This window comes from Ursus americanus, chromosome 6, assembly GCF_024610735.1.
Source record: "Ursus americanus isolate L20-20 chromosome 6, mUrsAme1.1.p, whole genome shotgun sequence".
NCBI lineage: Eukaryota > Metazoa > Chordata > Mammalia > Carnivora > Ursidae > Ursus > Ursus americanus.
The window spans coordinates 37,011,460-37,030,165 of NC_142132.1; the positions used below are offsets into that span (position 1 = coordinate 37,011,460).

The 18,706-nt window shown below is 40.9% G+C and overlaps 1 protein-coding gene across 4 annotated transcripts; it reads right to left on the reverse strand.

Annotated features, from left to right (window-relative positions):
- Positions 1-11,337: 11,337 nt before the first annotated feature.
- ZNF32 (zinc finger protein 32) lies at positions 11,338-15,705 on the reverse strand. Of its 4 annotated transcripts, none has more exons than XM_045810005.2 (3): positions 15,621-15,705; positions 13,405-13,544; positions 11,338-12,151 (listed from the first exon to the last, which is right to left on the reverse strand). In XM_045810005.2, the coding sequence occupies exons 2-3, from the start codon at positions 13,472-13,474 to the stop codon at positions 11,400-11,402; spliced, it is 822 nt and encodes a 273-aa protein (XP_045665961.1). In that variant the 5' UTR covers positions 13,475-13,544; positions 15,621-15,705; the 3' UTR covers positions 11,338-11,399. The 4 variants fall into 4 exon arrangements, with proteins under 4 accessions (XP_045665961.1, XP_045665960.1, XP_087719056.1 ...); XM_045810004.2 differs by lacking the exon at positions 15,621-15,705 and adding an exon at positions 15,421-15,579; XM_087862930.1 differs by lacking the exon at positions 15,621-15,705 and adding an exon at positions 15,268-15,383.
- Positions 15,706-18,706: the final 3,001 nt, after the last annotated feature.

Consider the following 18,706-nt stretch of genomic DNA (forward strand, 5'->3'; position numbering starts at 1 on the left):
AGATAAAAATATTTTGTGTTTTTGAAGGTACAAGAAAATAGGCATATTGTTGAAGGAATTGTGAATTAATGAAGTGTTTGGTGATAAGACGCATAATTTGACTGTATCGACCAACTTTTAGAAAGCTACTCTTTGACTTAACATTTCTACTTCTTAAAATCCAATAAAGAGTAAAGATGGTCTTTAGAGCACTACAGTAATGAAAAGTTGGAGTCACCATAATACCTATCACCAGGGCAATGGTTAAATTAAGATACACGCATTCATTGGACTACCATGCAGTCATTTAATATATAACAATTACAAAGCAGTCATTGATTAACATTTAATGAGTTCATTTTTAAAAAGATTTTATGTATTAGAGAGAGTGAGAGTGAGCACCAGCATGAGTGGGGGCAGGGGCAGAGGGAGAGGGAGAAGCAGACTCCCTTGTTGAGTGGGGCTGGATCCCAGGATCCTGAAATCATGACCTGAGCTGAAGTCAGACCCTTAACTGACTGAGCCACCTAAGTGCCCCTAATGAGTTAATTTTTTAATTAACAAGGAAAGATGTCTAAGACATTAAGTGGGAAAAAAGCCAAATTGTGCAATGATACAGTTCCCATTTAATATAGTTTGTGCATTACTTCAATCTTTTGTAATACAAATATATCACTGGTAGTTTAAAATATAAAATAAAGCAAGATTATTGATGAATTTTATAGAACAGAAAGAAAAGGAACTAAACATTCAACTAAAAAACTAGAAAAGGGGTAGTATTAGTTAGAAGCACAGCTGGGCATATGTGTGTTATTAGTGAAAACTGGTTAAGCTTTGGATAGCAGTTTGACAATGTGAATGTAAATCTAAATGTGTGCTCCCATTGACCCAGAAAAGCTACTCGCAAATAAGTCGGCTAGCTTACAGAGATTGTATTGGTCATCATAGCATTGTTTATAATAGAACCCTGGAAAGAGGTGGGAAAAACACCTAGGATAGGAAAATGTTTAAATAAATTATAGAGCTTTCATAGACTGGTATCCCAGTTACTTTTGGTACATAATAAGCCACCTAGACTTAGTTACCATTTTGTTATGCTCACAGATTTTGTCTCAATTCAGAAAGAGCATAGCAGAACAATTTTCTAACTGTATGATGTTTTGGTCTCAGCTGGGAAAACTCAAGGCTGGAATTGACTTAACAGTTGCATGGTTGAATCATTTGAGGCTGTCACAGTACAGTAGCCACAAATGGCTAATGAGCAGTTAAAAAGAGGCTGGTCTGAATTGAGATGTGCTGTAAGTGTAAAACATATATTGGATTTTGAAGACATGAATAAACTAAAATATCTCAACTTCTTAATGTTATTACATGTCAAAATGATATTTTGGATATATAGGTTAAATTAAATATATTCAAATTATTTAAAATGATTTTAATGTGTCTGTTAAAAAATTTAGTTATATATATGAGACCCACATTTGGGGTTCACATTATATTTCTCTTGGTCAACACTGATCTGAAAGCCTGCTTATAAGTTTGGTGGTTGATGCTGTTGGCTAGGACCTCAGGTAGGGCCTTCTGTACAAAAGGCACTCTGGCAGGACAGCTAAAGCTGAAGTAGGTGTGGACCAGGGCAGTCCTGGGCTCTCTGTGCAGAGGGTACCCTGACAGGACAGCTGAAGCTGAAGTGAATATCAGCTGGGGTGTCTTGAGGGTGCTCAGCATAGGGGGCATCCTGGTGGGGTGGCTGGAGCCAAGGTAGGGTATGGGCCTGGGGTTCCTGGGGTGCTTCTTGGAGGGGGTGCCCTGGCAAGGTGGCTGGAGCTGAGGGGAGTCACAAGTTGGGGGTTCCCAAGGTGCTCTGTGAAGGGAATGCCTTGGCAAGGTGACTTATTTTTATAAGTAGAAGTTTGTATCTTTTGACTCCCATCACCCATTTAATCCCCCTTGTCATAGATTAATTTATTGAGGGTTTATTCCTGGGCTCTCTTTTCTGTTCCATTAATCTCTGTGTCTCTATTATGTCAATACATACTGTTTTGATTATGAAAGCTTTGTAATATAATTTAAAATCAGGGAGCATGTAGCCTCCAGCTTTGTTCTTATCAAGATTGCCTTGTGTATTTGGGGTCTTTTGTGGTTCCATACAAATTTTCGGATTGTCTATTTTCTTTTCTTTTCTTTTCTTTTCTTTTCTTTTCTTTTCTTTCTTTCTTTTTTTTTTTTTTTAAGATTTTATGTATTTATTTGAGAGAAGAATGAGAGACAACATGAGCAGGGGGGAGAGGGAGAAGCAGACTCCCTGCTGAGCAGGGAGTCTGATGGGGGCTTGATTCCAGGATGCTGTGATCATGACCTGAGCTGAAGGCAGACACTTAACCTACTGAGCCACCCTGGCACCCCAGGATTGTCTATTTCTGTGAAAAATGCCACTGGAGTTTTGACAGGGGTTTCATTGAGTATGTAGATTGCTTTGAGTAGTGTAGACATCTTTTAAAAAAGATTTTATTTATTCATGAGAGAGAGAGAGGCAGAGGCAGAGGGAGAAGCAGGCCCAATGCAGGACTCAATCCCAGGACCCTGGGATCATGACCTGAGCCAAAGGCACACAGTTAACTGACTGAGCCACTCAGGCGCCCTTACTGTAGACATTGTAACAATGTTAATTTTTCCATCCATGAGCACAGAGTATCTTTTCATTTATTTGTCTTACTCGATTTCTTTCATCAGTGTCTTACAGTTTTTAGTGTACAGGTCTTCCACCTCCTTTCTAGATATTTTATTCTTTTTTTAAAAAAATATTTTATTTATTTATTTGACAGAGAGACAGCCAGTGAGAGAGGGAGCACAAGCAGGGGGAGTGGGAGAGGAAGAAGCAGGCTCCCAGCAGAGGAGCCTGATGTGGGGCTTGATCCCACACCACCGGGATCACGCCCTGAGCCCAAGGCAGACGCTTAACGACTGAGCCACCCAGGCGCCCCGATATTTTATTCTTTTTGATGCAGTTGTAAATGGGATTGTTTTCTCAATTTCTCTTTCTGATAGTTTGTTCTAGGTGTACAGAAATGCAACAAATTTTGTGTATTTTCTATCCTCGACTGAATTCATTTATTAGTTTTAACAGTTTTTTGGTGATGTCTTCAGGTTTTCTTTTCTTTTTTAGAGAGCGTGCGTGTGGGGTGAGGGGAGGGGCAACGGGAGAGGGGAAGAGAGAATCTTAAGCATGCTGCATGCCCAATGCGGAGCTCAACGCAAGCTTGATCTCACAACCCTAAGATCATGACCTGAGCCGAAATGAAGAGTCATGTGTTTGTGCCACCCAGGTGCCCCTGGGTTTTCTATTTGTAAGATCATGGAAAGGAAATAGTGACTTTTGCCTCTTCCTTTCTAATTTGAAATAAAATGCCTTTTTATTTCTTTGTCTTGCCTAATTGCTCTGGCTGGGATTTTCATTACTATGTTGAATGAAAGTGGGGATGGTGGGCATCCTTATCTTGTTTCTGATCTTAGAGGAAAAGCTTTCAGCTTTTTACTCTGAGTATGATGTTAGCTGTGGACTTGTCATATATGGTCTTAATATATTGAGGTGTGTTTCCTCTTGTCAACTTTGTTGAGAGTTTTTATTATGAATAGATGTTGAATTTTGTCAAATGTTTTTCTGTATCTATTGAGACTATAGGATTTTTATCTTTCATTTGGTTAATGTGGTGTATCACATTGATTAATTTGTGGATATTGAAGCATCCTTGCATCCCTGGAATAAATCGCCTCAGTCATGGTGTATGATCTTTTAATATATTGTTGAATTCGGTTTGTGAATATATTGTTTTAAAAAAATATTGTATTTATTTGAGAGAGAGAGAGATTGAGAGAACGAGTGGGAGGAGGGGCAGAGGGAGATGCAGACTCCCTGTGGAGCAGGGAGCTCAATGTAGGACTTCTCAGGACCCTCTGATCATAACCTGAGCTGAAGGTAGATGCTTAACCGACTGAGCCACCCAGATGCCCCCAGTTTGTGAATATATTGTTGAGGATTTTTGTATCTATGTTCAGCAGGGATGTTGGCCTATAGTTTTCTTGTGGTATCCTTATCTGGTTTTGGTATCAGGGTAATGCTTCATAAAATAAGTTTGGAAATGTTCCTTTCTTTTTTAATTTTTGGAAAGTTTAGGGAGTGGTTGTCCTTTAAATGCTTGGTAAAATTCGCCAGTGAACCATCTAATCCTGGATTTTTGTTAGTTGAGAGGTTTTTGATTACTGATGTAGTCTGTAGTAATCAGTTTGTTCAGATTTTGTGTTTCTTCATGATTCAGTCTTGGCGGTTGTATGTTTCTAGAAATTTATCTGTTCTTCTAAGCCGTCCAATTTGTTGGCCTATAATTGTTCATAGTCCTTTGCATTTCTGTGATATCGGTTGTAATGTTTCCTCTTTCATTAATGATTTTGAATCCTCTTATCTTTTTTTCTTGGTGAATATTGCTAAAGGTTTGTCAGTTTTGTTTATCTTTTTAAAGAACAAACTTTTAGTTTCATCGATCTTTTCTATTGTCTTTATAGTCTCTATGTTATTTATTTCTCCTCTGATCTTTGTTATGTCCTTTCTTCTATTAGCTTTGGGCTTTTTTTTTTAAAAGATTTTATTTACTTATTTGAGAGGGAGAGAGAGAGAAAGAGAGAGAGCAAGAGTGCAAGAGCAGGGGAGGGAGAAGCAGACTCCCCACTGAGTAGGGACCCTGACACGGGGCTCAATCCCAGGACTGTGGGATCAGATGCTTAACTGACTTAGCCACGCAGGCACCCCACCTTAAGTATTTTTTTTTATTTCCCTTTTGATTTTTTCTTTGACCAGTTGGTTGTTCAGTACCATGTTTTATCTCCACATATTTGTGAATTTTCCATTTTTCTTTTTGTAATTGATTTCTAATTTCATACCATGTGGTTGGAAAAGATGCCTGATATGATTTCAGTCTTAAATTTATTGAGGTTTGTTTTGTGGCCTAATAAATGATCTACTCTAGAGAATGTTCCATGTGTGAAAAGAATGTGTTCTTTTGCTTTTGGATGGGGTGTTCTGTATATATCTGTTATAGTCTTATATATGTTATGTATCTGTTAAGTCTAGCTGGCCTAACGTGTTTAAAGCCATGTTTCCTTACTGATTTTATGTCTGTATGATCTAAGTGGGGTATTAAAGTCCCCTGCTATTATTGCATTGTTGTCTGTTTCTCTTTTTATTTCTGTTGACATTGCTTTATATATTTAGGCGCTCCTATATTGGATGCATAAATATTTACAGATGTTTTACCCTCTCGTTGGATTGACCCTTTTATCATTATATAATGCCCTTCTTTGTTTCTGATTGTAGTCTTTATTTTAAGGTCTGTTTTGTCTAAGTATAGCTACCCCAGCTTTCTTTTGGTTTTCATTTGCATGGAATATATTTTTCCATCTTTTCATTTTCAGTCTGTGTGTGTCCTTAAATCTGAAGTGAGTTTCTTATAGGCAGTATAGAGATGGGTCTTGTTGTTGTTGTTGTTTTAAAGATTTATTTACTTGAGAGAGAGCACATGCATGTGTGTGCGAGCCAAGGGGAAGGGCAGAGGGAGAGTCTCAAGCAGACTCCCTACTGAGCATGGAGCCTGATGCAGGGCTCGATCCCACAACCCATGAGATCATGACCTGAGCTGAATCCAAGAGTCAGATGCTCAACTGACTGAGCCACCCACACACCCTGGGTCTTGTTTTTTTATCCATTTGGCCACTCTGTATCTTTTGATTAGATAATTTAGTCCATTTACACTTAAAGTAATTTGCTAGGGATATACTTTATGCCATTTTGTTAATTGTTTTCTGGCTGTTTTTTAGTTCCTCTGTTCCTGTCTTCTCTTGCTTTCATCCTTTATGATTTGATTATTTTCTTTGGTGGTATGTTTAGATTCCTTCTCTGAAGCTTACATGTAACAACTTATAATAGTCTATTTTAAGGTGATAACCTATGTTTGAATGTATTCTAAACCTCTGCATTTTACTCCCACCACATTTCGTTTTTGATGCCACATTTTTACTTTTTAATTTTGTGTATCCCTTAACTAATTATTATAGTTATTCTTACTACTCTTATCTGTTAACCTTCATCCTTGCTTTATAATTGATTAATCCACCATATTTACAACATTAGATTTTTCTGAATTTTACTATGTATTTATTTACCTTATTGGTGAGATTTATAGTTTCATATTTTCCTGTTACTAATTAGTGTCCTTTTTTTTTCAGCTTAAAGAAGTCCCTTTAACATTTCTTGTAAAGCTGGTCTAGTGGTAATGAACTCCTTTCAGCTTTTGCTTGTCTGGAAAACTCTTTTTTATTTTTTGTTAATTTTTTTGTTTTTTGTTTTTTTAAAGATTTTATTTATTTATGTGACAGAGAGACAGCCAGCGAGAGAGGGAACACAGCAGGGGAGAGGGAGAGGAAGAAGCAGGCTCCCAGCCGAGGAGCCCGATGTGGGACTCGATCCCAGAATGCCGGGATCACGCCCTGAGCCGAAGGCAGACGCTTAACGACTGCGCTACCCAGGCGCCCCTGTTTTTTTGATCTGAAAAACTCTTTATCCTGCTTTCAATTATGAAGGACTTTTTTTTTTTCTTTTGCTGGGTAGGATAGTCTTGGTTGGCAGTTTTTTCTTTCTTTCAGCACTTTGAATATACCAAGCTACCTCCTTCTGGCATACAAAGCTTTTGTTACCTTTATGGGGGGGGGGTTTCCTTGCATGTAACAAGTTGTTTTTGTCTTGTTGCTTTTATGATTCTCTCCTTGTCTTTTACTTTTGACCCTTTAATTATAATGTGTATTGGTGTGAGTCTTTTTGGATTCATTTTATTTTGAACTCTGGGATTCCTTGTTCTGGGTATCTGTTTCCTTCCCTAGATTAGGGAAGTTTCTAGATGTTATTTCTTCCAATAAATTGTCTATCTCTTTTTGTTCTCCTTCTAGAATCCCTATAATGTGAACGTTAGTCTACATGATGTTGTACCGTAAGTCCCTTAAGGTAGCCTGACTGTTTTTCATTCTTTTTTCTTTTTGCTGCTTTGATTGGGTGAGTTCTACTGCCTTGTTTCCAAGTTCACTGAGTCTTTCTTCTGCTTTGTGTAGTCTGCTATTTAACCCCTCTATAATATTTTTCAATTCACTTCTTGTGTTCTTCATCTCTGACTTCTTATATTTTCTGTACCTTTTTTTTTAAGTTCTCATTGTGTTCATACATTCTTCTCCCAAATTCAGTGAGCATCTTTATGACTATTATTTTGGAATCTTTATCAGGTAAATCACTTATCTCCGTTTCATTAAGGACTTTTTTTCTGAGGTTTTATCTTGTTCTTTCATTTGGAACATATTCCTCTGTTTCTTCATTTTCATCTCTCAGTGTTGGTGTCTATGCACTGGCTGAAACAGCCACCTTTCCCAGCCCTGATGAAGTGGACTTGTGTAGTAGATGAACCTTATCATTCAACCCTGCCCTAACTCTTGGTTGTCTCTCAAGCCTTCATGATTGTCCAAGCAGCCTATTTTATTTTAGTGACTCCTAGTAGCTGAAGGTGTGCTAAGACCTGTTAGTGTCCCAAAGAGTAAGATATCAAGCAGCAGTTAGGTTCAGCTCATGCAGTAGCTTCTAACTTATGCAAATATATACAGTCCTGTGGGACCACAAGTGTAATTCCCACTGGCCACCAAAGCTACATGCACTAGAAGTGTCCCCTGGGTGGCAGTCATTTATATTTAAGTGCCAGAGGAGTATAAAAGTTTCTTTCTGGGAGATACAGTGACCTGGAGTGAGGCAGAGGGAAAGTGTGAACATGGCATCCACTGGCACCCATCCCTTAGTGTATCTCAGTAGGCATCTAGTTTTGCCAAACCAGAAACCTGCCACTCAGGCTGATGTTCCAGAACAAGCAAATAGGTCTCTTTCCCAGAAAGACTGGGGGTGTGTTTCAGTCTCTTTTCTGCGTAGTGCCTTAGGGTTTGTAGCCAGCCAAGAATTGTCTCTTTGTTACGGTCCCATGGGATAGAAGAATACAAGCCCTGTTGGCCACCAGAGAAAGACAATCTAAGGGGTGTCCTCTGGATGGCACCCATAAAAACCAGCATACCAGCGACATGTACAAGCACATCTCTGAGAAATACTGGTGCTGTGGAGCACAGCAGAGGGACAATGAAGATAATGCTGCCCTCTGAGGTCTCTGGAGAGAATTATAGTGTGCCCTTGTATGTTTAATTAGAATCCTGCCTTTCAGGCCACAGCTATGAAGATAAGCTAATAGGCCTCTTTTATGGAAAGACTGAGTGCCTTGGTCTGTTGTCTCTTGTTGTGCTTTGAGGGTGGTAGCCAGTTAAGAAGTTATTTCTCCACTGGTTACAGTCCTGTGGACAAGCCCCACTTGCTACCAGAGCCAGATGACTAGAGTTGTTCCCCTAGGCCACAGCTGCAAGAATTGGTGTGCCAGAGGCAGGTATAAGCTCTTTTCTGGGAAATACCAGAGAGCTGAAGTGAGGCAGAGGAACAATGGAAAGATGGTGCCAGCTGTCTTCTATCCCTGGAGATGCAAGTCCCCTAGATGTGTGTTAAATTAGATGCCTGTGCCTCAGGCCATCACTTTAAGAAAATAAGCTTCTTTCACATGAAGTCTGAGCGCCTTTCAGTTGGCTGCTTCTGTGCTGGTCCTTGGGGTGAGTCCAAGTGTGAGAGCCCTTTAAGAGCTGTTTTTCAGTTCACTCTAGCTTGTGGGTCTCATGAACGTGAATCCTCTTGGTTTTCAAAGATAGTTGTTTTGGGGACTCATGTCTCAAGTCTTAGAAGTTGGAGTACCCAATTTGGGGCTCAAACTCTTTACTCCTCAGAAAGAAGCTCCAGGTTGTGGGTTCTCTCCTGATTGTAGGCTGCTGCACCAGGGGTGGGATTTATGGCAGTTGTCTCAGCCTCTCCTACCAGCTTCAATGTGAGTTTTTTTTCTTATTTGTGTTATCTGTAGGAGTCACTTAGCAAGTTTTTAGGTGGTTTTTTTTTTGTTTGTTTGTTTTTTAGAGGAAATTGTTCCGCAGGTAGCTATTGATTAGGTGTATCTGTGCGAGGAGGTGAATCCAGGATCTTCCTACATTGTCCTCTTAAACTAGAACTCTCTTTTGTTGTTACTTTAATAGAAACAGCCAACAATCTTTGAAGAAATTTAATAATATATATATAAAAAATAGGAAGAATATTTTTAGAGATCTTTTAGATTTTCTGACCTATTTACTCTTTATTTACTCATTTATTTTCTGCAGAACCAGGATTCTAAGATGTCTATATATAGATATGTATGTATGTATCTGTCTATCTAATCATTCAGAAACTTTTCACACCTTTAAAGAACTCTTCAGATCTATTCTTGGAAGTGATGTCCCATCAGTTGTTTTTTCGTGTCTGAAGCAGTCACAAGCCTACCCAGATTCAAGTGGACATGAAGCAGATCTCCATCTCTTCATGATATTAGTGTTAAAGAACTTGTGGGAAATGTTTTGAAACTGCCTCATTGTTACTGAAGTGTATCTACCTAATAAATTTCTTACAGTGCAGGACTGCTGGAGACCAGCATTTACTTCTTCACGTAACTTGTATCTGGGTTAACTAATCTATACCTTGCCTTCTGTTTTGTCAAAAATGTTTACTTTTAAATCTTAAGCTTTCTGATGAATCATGAATCATAATTTCCTGTTTTAGTTTAATCAGTAAGTAAATCTCAAGTAGTTCTCCCAGATTTTTCCTTTTCTTTTCACAGTATCTTATCCTTTTAGAAAATATGTTATGTTCTGTTATTGCTGTATAATAACCTAAATATTTCATGGTATAAAACCATAACTTTTGATTTCTCTAATGACTTTGTGTGCTAGGAATTTGGGAAGGCTGTTCTTATTTGGGGGTCTCTCATACAGTTTTGGTCAGATGTGATGTGGGGCTCCAGTCATCTGAAGGTTACACTTGGCTGGACATCTACAAAAACTCACTCACATGGCTGGTAGTTGTTGCTGCCTGTCTGTTGGAGCTCAGCTGAAGTTGTCAACTGGAGCACTTATATGCAGCTTGTCCATCATAGTGGCCTCAAGATAGACTTTTTCACATGGCAGCTGATTTTCTCCAGAGTAAGTGTCTCAAGAGAATCATGCAGAAACTTTTCACACCTTTAAAGAGCTCTTCAGACCTATTCTTGGAAATCATATAGCATCAATTGTTTTTTTGTGTTTGAAGCAGTCACAAGCCTACCCAAACTCAAGTAGAGGTGACAGACCCCCATCTCTTTATAAGTGTTAAAGAACTTGTGTGAAGTATTTGTGTGTGTGTGTGTGTGTGTGTGTGTGCAGTATTTTTAAACTGCCTCATTACTGAAGTATTCCTTACAGATAAGAAAATGCAGACTCTTAACTGCTGAGTTCAGTGAATTTTGACAATTGTACAGACCCATGCATCCACCCCCTGAACTAAGGTTTAGAGCATGTTTTCACTCTATAAGGTTGCCTTGTGCCCTTTTCAAGTCAGTTCCCTACCCAGTTCCCTACCCTCGTAGTTAGCCGCTATCTGTATTCTATTAGTTCTATTAGATTAGTTTTTCCTGGTGTGTGTGTGTCTTCTTTCACTCAACATAAAGTTTTGAGAGTCTTCCATATTACTGCATGTATCAGTTGTATGTTATTTTTTATTGTCATATTTTGTTATATGAACACACCACAATATATTACCTTACCTATTGTTGGATATTTTGGGTTTTGTCCAGTTTATGACTATTATGAATTGGGATATCAGCATTCTTGTATACATCTTCAAATGGTATCAGGGTATCTTTGGGAGCAATATTATATTACTATTCAAATCCATAGTATTTCTAAAGCATTTCTGTGCCCAAAGATCTTTGATATAATTTACCTCTCTAGATGATAAAGATTCGCTACCAAGCTCTTTGGGATGAATTCTTCCTTTCTTAAATCCAATACAAGATTGATTTGAATGTGTAAAGAAAAGACCTTGGGATTCATAAAAGGTTGATTTAAAAAACAAAAACTAACGATGTCAACTACAGATTTAAAATCTGTTATCTGTTATACATAGAACATCTCCGAAGTATGCTCTAGATTAATGGAGGTACTTTGGGAACTTAGGTCAAAATAAACTGACAAATTATGAAACATATGTGATAATGATAATAAACAAGACATTTATTTTTCATACTCATTTGGGGGAAAGGAGAAAAGTCAGTTTGCCCTACCCAATGATGGTCTTTCTGAAAGTCTCCATTCATTCCATAGAATCGGATAGGTTGCTTGGTCTGAGGGTTTTTTTTTTTTTTTTTTTTTTACTTTTAATTCATAAAGAGAACTTCCTTTGAAGAGGGTGGTCAAAGCGTGAGTCTTTGTGAGCAGCTTCGCTGGTGCACAGCCAGACTCCCTCTCTGAGTGAAGCTTTTCCCACACTGGCCACACAGATAGGGTGTCTCTCCTGTGTGGATTTTGCCATGCAGGATACAATTGCCCCTGGTGTGGAAACTCTTCCTGCACTGTGTGCAGGCATAGGGTTTTAGGCCTGTGTGGACTCTGATGTGAACAATTAAGCTTCCTTTCTGACTGAAGGCTTTTCCACACTGATCACATCTATAGGGCTTTTCACCACTGTGAACTCTTCTATGAACAGCAAGGTTACTTTGATTCCTGAAGCTTCTCTGACAAATAGCACACTCATAGGGTTTCTGTCCGGTATGGAGTCTTTCATGAACGGCCAGACTACCTCGTTGACTAAAGCTTTTCCCACACTCCTTGCACTGATAGGGCTTCTCTCCTGTGTGTATTCGCTGATGTGTAACAAGATTGCCTTTGGCCCTGAAGCTTTTTCCACAATGGGTACACTCAAAGGGCTTTTGACCAGTGTGGATTCTTTCATGCAGGGTTAGACTACCTTTTTGCCTGAAGGATTTTCCACATTCCTGACACTCATAGACCCTCTGTCTCACTCCAGGTGAATCTTCCTGTAGTGTCTTAGACTCTGGGGATTTTTGTTCCAGCTTCTCTCTTCTGAAAGAATTCTGGAAATCCCAGCTTGAGGATCCTGTGGCCTCAGAGTGATCATATTTGTGGTGGGCTTCTGTCATCACATCTGGTAAAATGAGAGGGAAGTCATGTAAGATGCACCAATATGCTGAGTGAGAAGAATAGGGAAAAAAGAAACAATGCTTTGAATGCTTATTATGTGTCACACATACTATGAACTCTGCATAGATAATTTAATCCTGAAAACAGTCCTGAGATTGCTACAGAGAAGGAAATGAAAGCATAGGGAGGTTGTCACAGATCTTGCAGTTAGCTAAGTGTAGAGTTGGGATTCAAACACAGGCATGCTCCACAGTAGTATACTGCCTCTAAATTTAGTTTAATTTAGCTTCCCAAAGAATCTGGTAAGGTAGACATGATTATCTCCATTTTATAGATAAGAATATAGGCTCAGAAAATGAAGAAAACTATATAGGACCAAATAGAGCCCCATAACCAAGTTTTATCTGACTCCAACATAGGTATGAATCCAGGTTGTGTAGGGCCTAAAGCTTTAAAATTTTGGAGGCACTCCATTAAGAAACAGTATAAAAGTAGGTAGAGGGCCCTGAAGAGACCAGTACATGAGAAATCCATCTCTGCATCAATTTGTTTTCCTGACAGTGGAGTAAGCTCCATGACATCAGAAAATATATATCAGAATCTTTGATACATTACATCTATTATCTCTAGTCCCAGTAACCCTGCAAGGTAGAGTTTATTTTCCCATTTTATAGATGAAGAGCCTGGAGCTCAAGGAAGTTAAATAATTTGTCTGATACCATAGATCAAGCTAGGACAATTATAGAATCTGATCCAAGGAACTTTCCCCTTTAATATCCATGCTATTTCAGTCTACTAAGCTATGGTGGAACTGAAATCAATTTTGGTTTGGAAGTTATTCTCAAACACTTCCTATGCAGATGGTGACAGTGTTTTCCATACTGTCCCACATCTGAGCCTCCTACTGCACTTTAATTATAGGTCCACTCATCACTATTAACAGTTTTCTTGGAGTCATCCTAGGAAGATTTTCTCTTGCCTTACCCTTATTCAGTGATTATGCCGAGATGTAAAGCTGCACATTCGTTTTCTCAGAGACTACCTCAAAACTATCTCTCTATCAAGATCATTCTCTTGCTCTGTTTCTACTGCTATTTCTAATTCTAGCTTGTAGGCTTTCCCTATAACCCCCAGGAATGGTGAACTCTTCCAAAGGAATGTCTCCTCTGCTTCCTCAGCCTGCTGACCAGTACTTGAGTAAAGGGACACTAAATATTGTGATTTGAGGGCATCTCAGTGATCAACCAACTCACTCACTGAAAAATGCTACATTCTGCGCATATCTTCCATGACAGTCCAGCAGGGTAGCTGTTGGAAATCCAAACATGTCCACGCCTGCTGTATGACCTTAATCACCACCTCTTCATATGATTCTTCCATGGGCTATTCTTGAACACCTAAGGAGGAAAAAACAAACAAACAAAAAACAGAAAAAAACAAACAGGAAAAGGCAGGAGAATTGATAAGTGAGAAGGATAAAGTCAACAGGAGCTCCATTATGGGGTATGAGTAAATGGAGGAAATCTGGATTGCCTGATGTAATGGCTCCAGTTCTCCCCAGGTTATAAAGACAAAACAAGAGATCTCATGTGTTTACCTTTTAACAATATTTAGGAGGCCCCTGATCCAGACCCACCCCTCCCTTATTCTTTAAGATATGAGAATACCAATTCTAAATGTAAATATTTGTCAATTCTTGGAAGAGGAAGAACTTCAGACTCCCAAAACCAAGCCCAAGGCACTACAAATAGGATAAGTAACCTGCCCAAATTCTCAGAGCCGATAAGGAGTCCAGGGTGGGCAAAGGATCAGACTCAAGACTTTCGAGATCCAGAGTCTGTGCCCTTAAACTAGACAATTCTCTAGTTTCTCATCACTAAAGAGCTCATGAGAATTTTTATAAAATGGAACAGAATGTAACAATGCTTAACCAGACTTTACTACTCTTCAAGATCCTAGGAATCCTCTTGCTCCATACTATCTTTTTTTACCCTTTTCTTTTTTTGAGTATTTTCTTCTTTAGGACCTTAATTACTAAATTCGTATACTTTAAGCAGTGGTTCAGTGCATAATCTTTATTTCCCTCCAATATGTCTCATCAAAATGCTGGCCTCCTGATTTAATGAAATAGTTGTGTGATGGTACAGTTGTTTTGTTAACCTAAGCAACTGGTCTTCACAACTGTACATTCTGCCACATTCGTTTTGGCTGGAGAGGCATTTTAAACTTGTATTTGGAGGCGTCACCTCCAATTTGGAGTAGAAGCTACAAAGGAATCCTCTATGAGAGTGCCAAGATGCTACAGGACATTCATTTGTTAGTTCAAGGTGTTACTCAACAACTGCACATCCATCCAGAGTCCCTGGAAAGTGCATGAAACCTGCTGCCTAAGGTTGGACTCTGTTCCTGGGGAAGCCACAAATAGTTTGGTCAGAACAATAGGTAGAATTTATAGCTTTGCCTCTCCACATGCTATGAGATCTTCCAACAAGTAACAACTCAGCTGTGTCTCAGGAAATGCCTTGGTTAATAAAGGGAGATAGTTTTATTTTTCTCCCTAGGTCACAAATCTGAGGAAATAATTTCCTGAAGATTTTGAAGTGGCTTTATTAATAGAAAATTGGTTTTGCTTTTCCTATCAGAAAGGGTATTTATCCTTTGGAAAAACTCAGATTTAGGCCATGAGAGACTTGGATTCTTGCCTTCAATTTCCCCTCCCCCTATACAACCTTGGGCAAGTAACCAAACAGCCCTGGCTCTATTTCCTCACTAACTAAATAGGTTAACAAAACTGTCATATCAGGCAGCCCTTGGGAGAATAAAAGAACCAAATGTGAAGAATCTGTACGACCTACAGACTGAAGGCCTAAAGTTGAGAGTCCTCGGGAGAGCCCTAGCAGAGAGGGTAAACTCTGCTGTCTCTGGAACATCTTGGGCAATAGTCTGAGGTTTAGATGAGGGTAGGGATGATTATTTTCTCCACACATCTCAACTCATTTTGTCCTTTCTCCCATTCTCCACCCTGACAAGTCTGTCCTGTCTCCCATCCCCCCTCCCTAGAGAGAGAACATTTTCCCCCGACCGTGCTGTGAAATCCTCACTGCAGGCCCCTGGGCACACCTGCCTGTGGCCTTCCCCCTCCCGCGTCTCCAGGGTGCGGGGCCTTCACCCATGCTATGTCTTGCGGAGCGGCGGTCGGAGGGGCCCCTGCTCCCCCGGGTACACTCTCCCCTTCCGCCTCAGGCCCCCCCGGGCCCGCCCTGCGTGCTGGACCTCAGCACCCCGCTCTCCGGTCCAGCTGGACCCTTCTCTGCGGGCCGCACGCCTCTCCCCTCGCCGGTGGCCTCCCTCGGGGCTCAGGCCGGCCAGGCCTGCTCAGGGCCGCGGGGGCCGCGGAGGGCCCGGGGGCGGCGGCCCGCCCACATGGCCCCGCCTTGCCCGGGCGCACTGACCCGGCCGGCGGCCTCACTCACCGCAGCGGCGCGCGCCCGCAGACAGACAAAGGCCGGCGCCGAGCCCACAGCAGCGCCGGCGCGAGCGGACTGAACTACAACTCCCAGGAGGCTGCGCGCGAGCCCGCCCGCCGCGTCCCGGGCCGTGGCCGTCCTGGCTTCTCGGAGCACTGTGGGAAACGTAGTTCCGCGGGGTGCCCCGCTGCTCGCCCTCTAAAGATCCCGACCGGCGGGGCCCTCAGACGGATTCCCTTCGGCCTCTCAGCGGAGGCCTGTCCATCGACGTAGTCCCGGGAGTGAGGGAGCCACGCAGCCGCTCAGATTAGCTAGGCCTGGAATAGCAGCCTAGTAAAGACGTCCGCTGGGCCAGGAAATCGGGAATCCAGGGTTCTTGAAGGTTTCGTGGAAGGAAACAAAGTCTTGGGGGAGAAAAGCCTTGGCAGCTTAGGGGTTATGTGTTGAGCCGCTGCTTGAGCAAAGACTCAGTATTCTGTAGTTAAGGCTCTGAAGCTAGGAGAAAATCTTTCAAGCAGAGACTGGGGAAGAATTTGACAACTGGAGAATTTCGAGGGGCTGGGAGGAGGATACTTTGGTCTGGTGTAGAGCTATTCCTTTCAGATCACTACAGTAAGATACTTGTCTTGAATTTGCAAGTTGACTCCACCACTATCTGTGAGATAAAGATTCTCTAAAAATGCCCTAAGCCTCGTTCAAATGCACTTTTATAGGATCCTGGCCTCTCCCCAGGAGGGAATTTGGACAGGGAAGTATGGCTTTAAAGTTCCTGATGACTGAGGCTGCTGTTGCCTGGGGCTCCTTCCTCCTTAGAATCACCATTGCTTTCCTTTTTTCTGGAGCTCTCTTGCTCATTGTACTTCTCTTCTGGCTCCCTGCTCCAGAGCTCCTACTTGGAGATTGGTTTGGCCTCTTGAATGGAGGGCTTCATAAAGCCATCTTCCTCTTGCTGTGCCCTTGTCTTCTACACCACAGCCATCTGTTAAGCAAAACAGAACAAAAAAATTAATTTGACAGGCTATACAAAGTGTAAGTAATAAGTTGTTTCTTAAATGTTAGTCATTACTAATAACACATCATTACTTAAGTTCAATTGAATCAGTCTGTGCTGAGCCCATTTTAAGTGTCAGGTACTGTGCTGGGTGTTGTGGACATAAACATGAACAAGACAACACTCCCTTCTCCTAGGAATGGAGCTGAGAGTCTAGTTGAGAAACAAACACACCACTTTTCTTAAAACCTGGACTAGCAGCTGCCTCACAGAAAGGTCCGTCAGTGTGCAGTGGAAACTGCTCTCATGTCCCCCCCCCCAAAGGCCCTTCAGCATCACTGTGGAGGTCCTTGTGGTGCCTCCTTCTGTCATTGGTTCCAGAGTCAGGGAGAGAAAGGGGTAGGGTACCAGGGGACAGGGCACAGCCACTGTTCTCTCTCTCTTTCCTTGCTGAACAACCAGATACTTTCACTTTTTTAAAGCCCCGGAAGCACACAGCAAAGGCCAGTCCTCGTGTCTGCTGTGTCTCTGCTTTCTTCTTTCCCAAGGCTGGGTCAGTAGGACTGTGTGTATCACCTCTCAAACACGAGGAGTCATTTCTCCTGCTGATAAACAGCACTAGGCGCCTAGAAGTCACTCTGGGCATATTGGCTCTGTTGAGGTCAGGATCAGCTGTGGACATTAGGGCAAGTTTCACATCCCACCATGAAAGTAGATGACAAAGCTTTGGTGGGAAAAGGTGGCTATAAAAGGGATTCGTAGTTCTTTTCTCACACAACTCTGCATAAATTTTCTTAAGGAATCCTGGGAAAGTGGGAATACTGAATGGACATCAGGGAGAAAGCAGTTGGGACTGGAGTTGATGAGACCTAATGCTCCCTAGATGCTTAGCAGTCTTCACCCAGATCCTAAATGGGGCCCAGTCTTCAGCCACCATCAGCAACTTAAGGCCCACACTCAGCAGGAAGTGGGGGGAGCAGGGTGATGGTGTCAGTAGTGTAGATTTGGAAAATTGCCAAAGAACTATTTCCCTGCTTCGCATGTATTTCAAAACATTAGGCAAGGACAGATAATTCAGTAAATGGTATTATGACAAAAGGCTAACCATTTGGGAAAAAAGGAAAGTTAAATGTTTACCTTATTATAGCCAAGATAGTCTCCAGATGGATTAAATGTAAAATGTAAAACCCAGATCCACAAAAGGCCCAGAAGAATGTATGGCTTAATGCTTTTATAATCTTGGCATAGGAAAGGCTTTCCTAACCATGGTAACAAAGGTAGAAACAATAAAGAATAAGATTGCTGGATTTGACTGCATTAAAATCCAGCACTTCTGTGTGTCAACACCATTTATGAAGTTAACATATGACAAGCTGGGAAAATATTAATAACTGTCATATTTAAAGATAACATGCAAAAAAATTTCAATGGAAATTTGGCAAAGGACAGCAACTCACAAAAGAAAAAAAAACAGAATTAAAGAAAATACTCAGATTTGCTATTAATCTTTTTAAAATGCCAGGTGAAACAGGAAATTTTTTTCCCTAACTAATGAATGGCAAAACTTGTGAAGGGACTAGGGTAATGGACATTTTCTTCCATGTGTAAATTGAGACAGTCATTTTGATTAGACATTTGGTAATATGTATCAAAAAGTACTAAAAATGTACATATTATGGCTGGAATATTTTCCCCAGGGGAAAAAAAGTCAGATAATTGTATCGTAAATGTGGAATGAAAGCTGCAACATCCAAGTTTGTAAAGTGAATTATTGACTTGGAAAGGACTTCTGGTTTCTTTGAAGGGAGTTGTTGCCCCAGAAGTTTCCATGAGATGGCTTAATGCTCAAGGAAAGCTAGTCCTTCACTTGCTGCCATAGTTCTGAACAGTCTTTGGGTCTAGAGTGGTAGAATCTGCCCTCCTAGAAGAGATTATTAGAACAGTTTCCATTATGTTTCAAGTCTGTGTTTATTCTAGTCTGTGTCAGAAATGCAAGCCCCTTTAGTCATTTTCAACAACTGTGTTTTATGTCTTCCATACCACTATTCTGTACATTCACTAAACTAACCAGCCTTCCCATTCCTCCAAAACCATCCCTCTA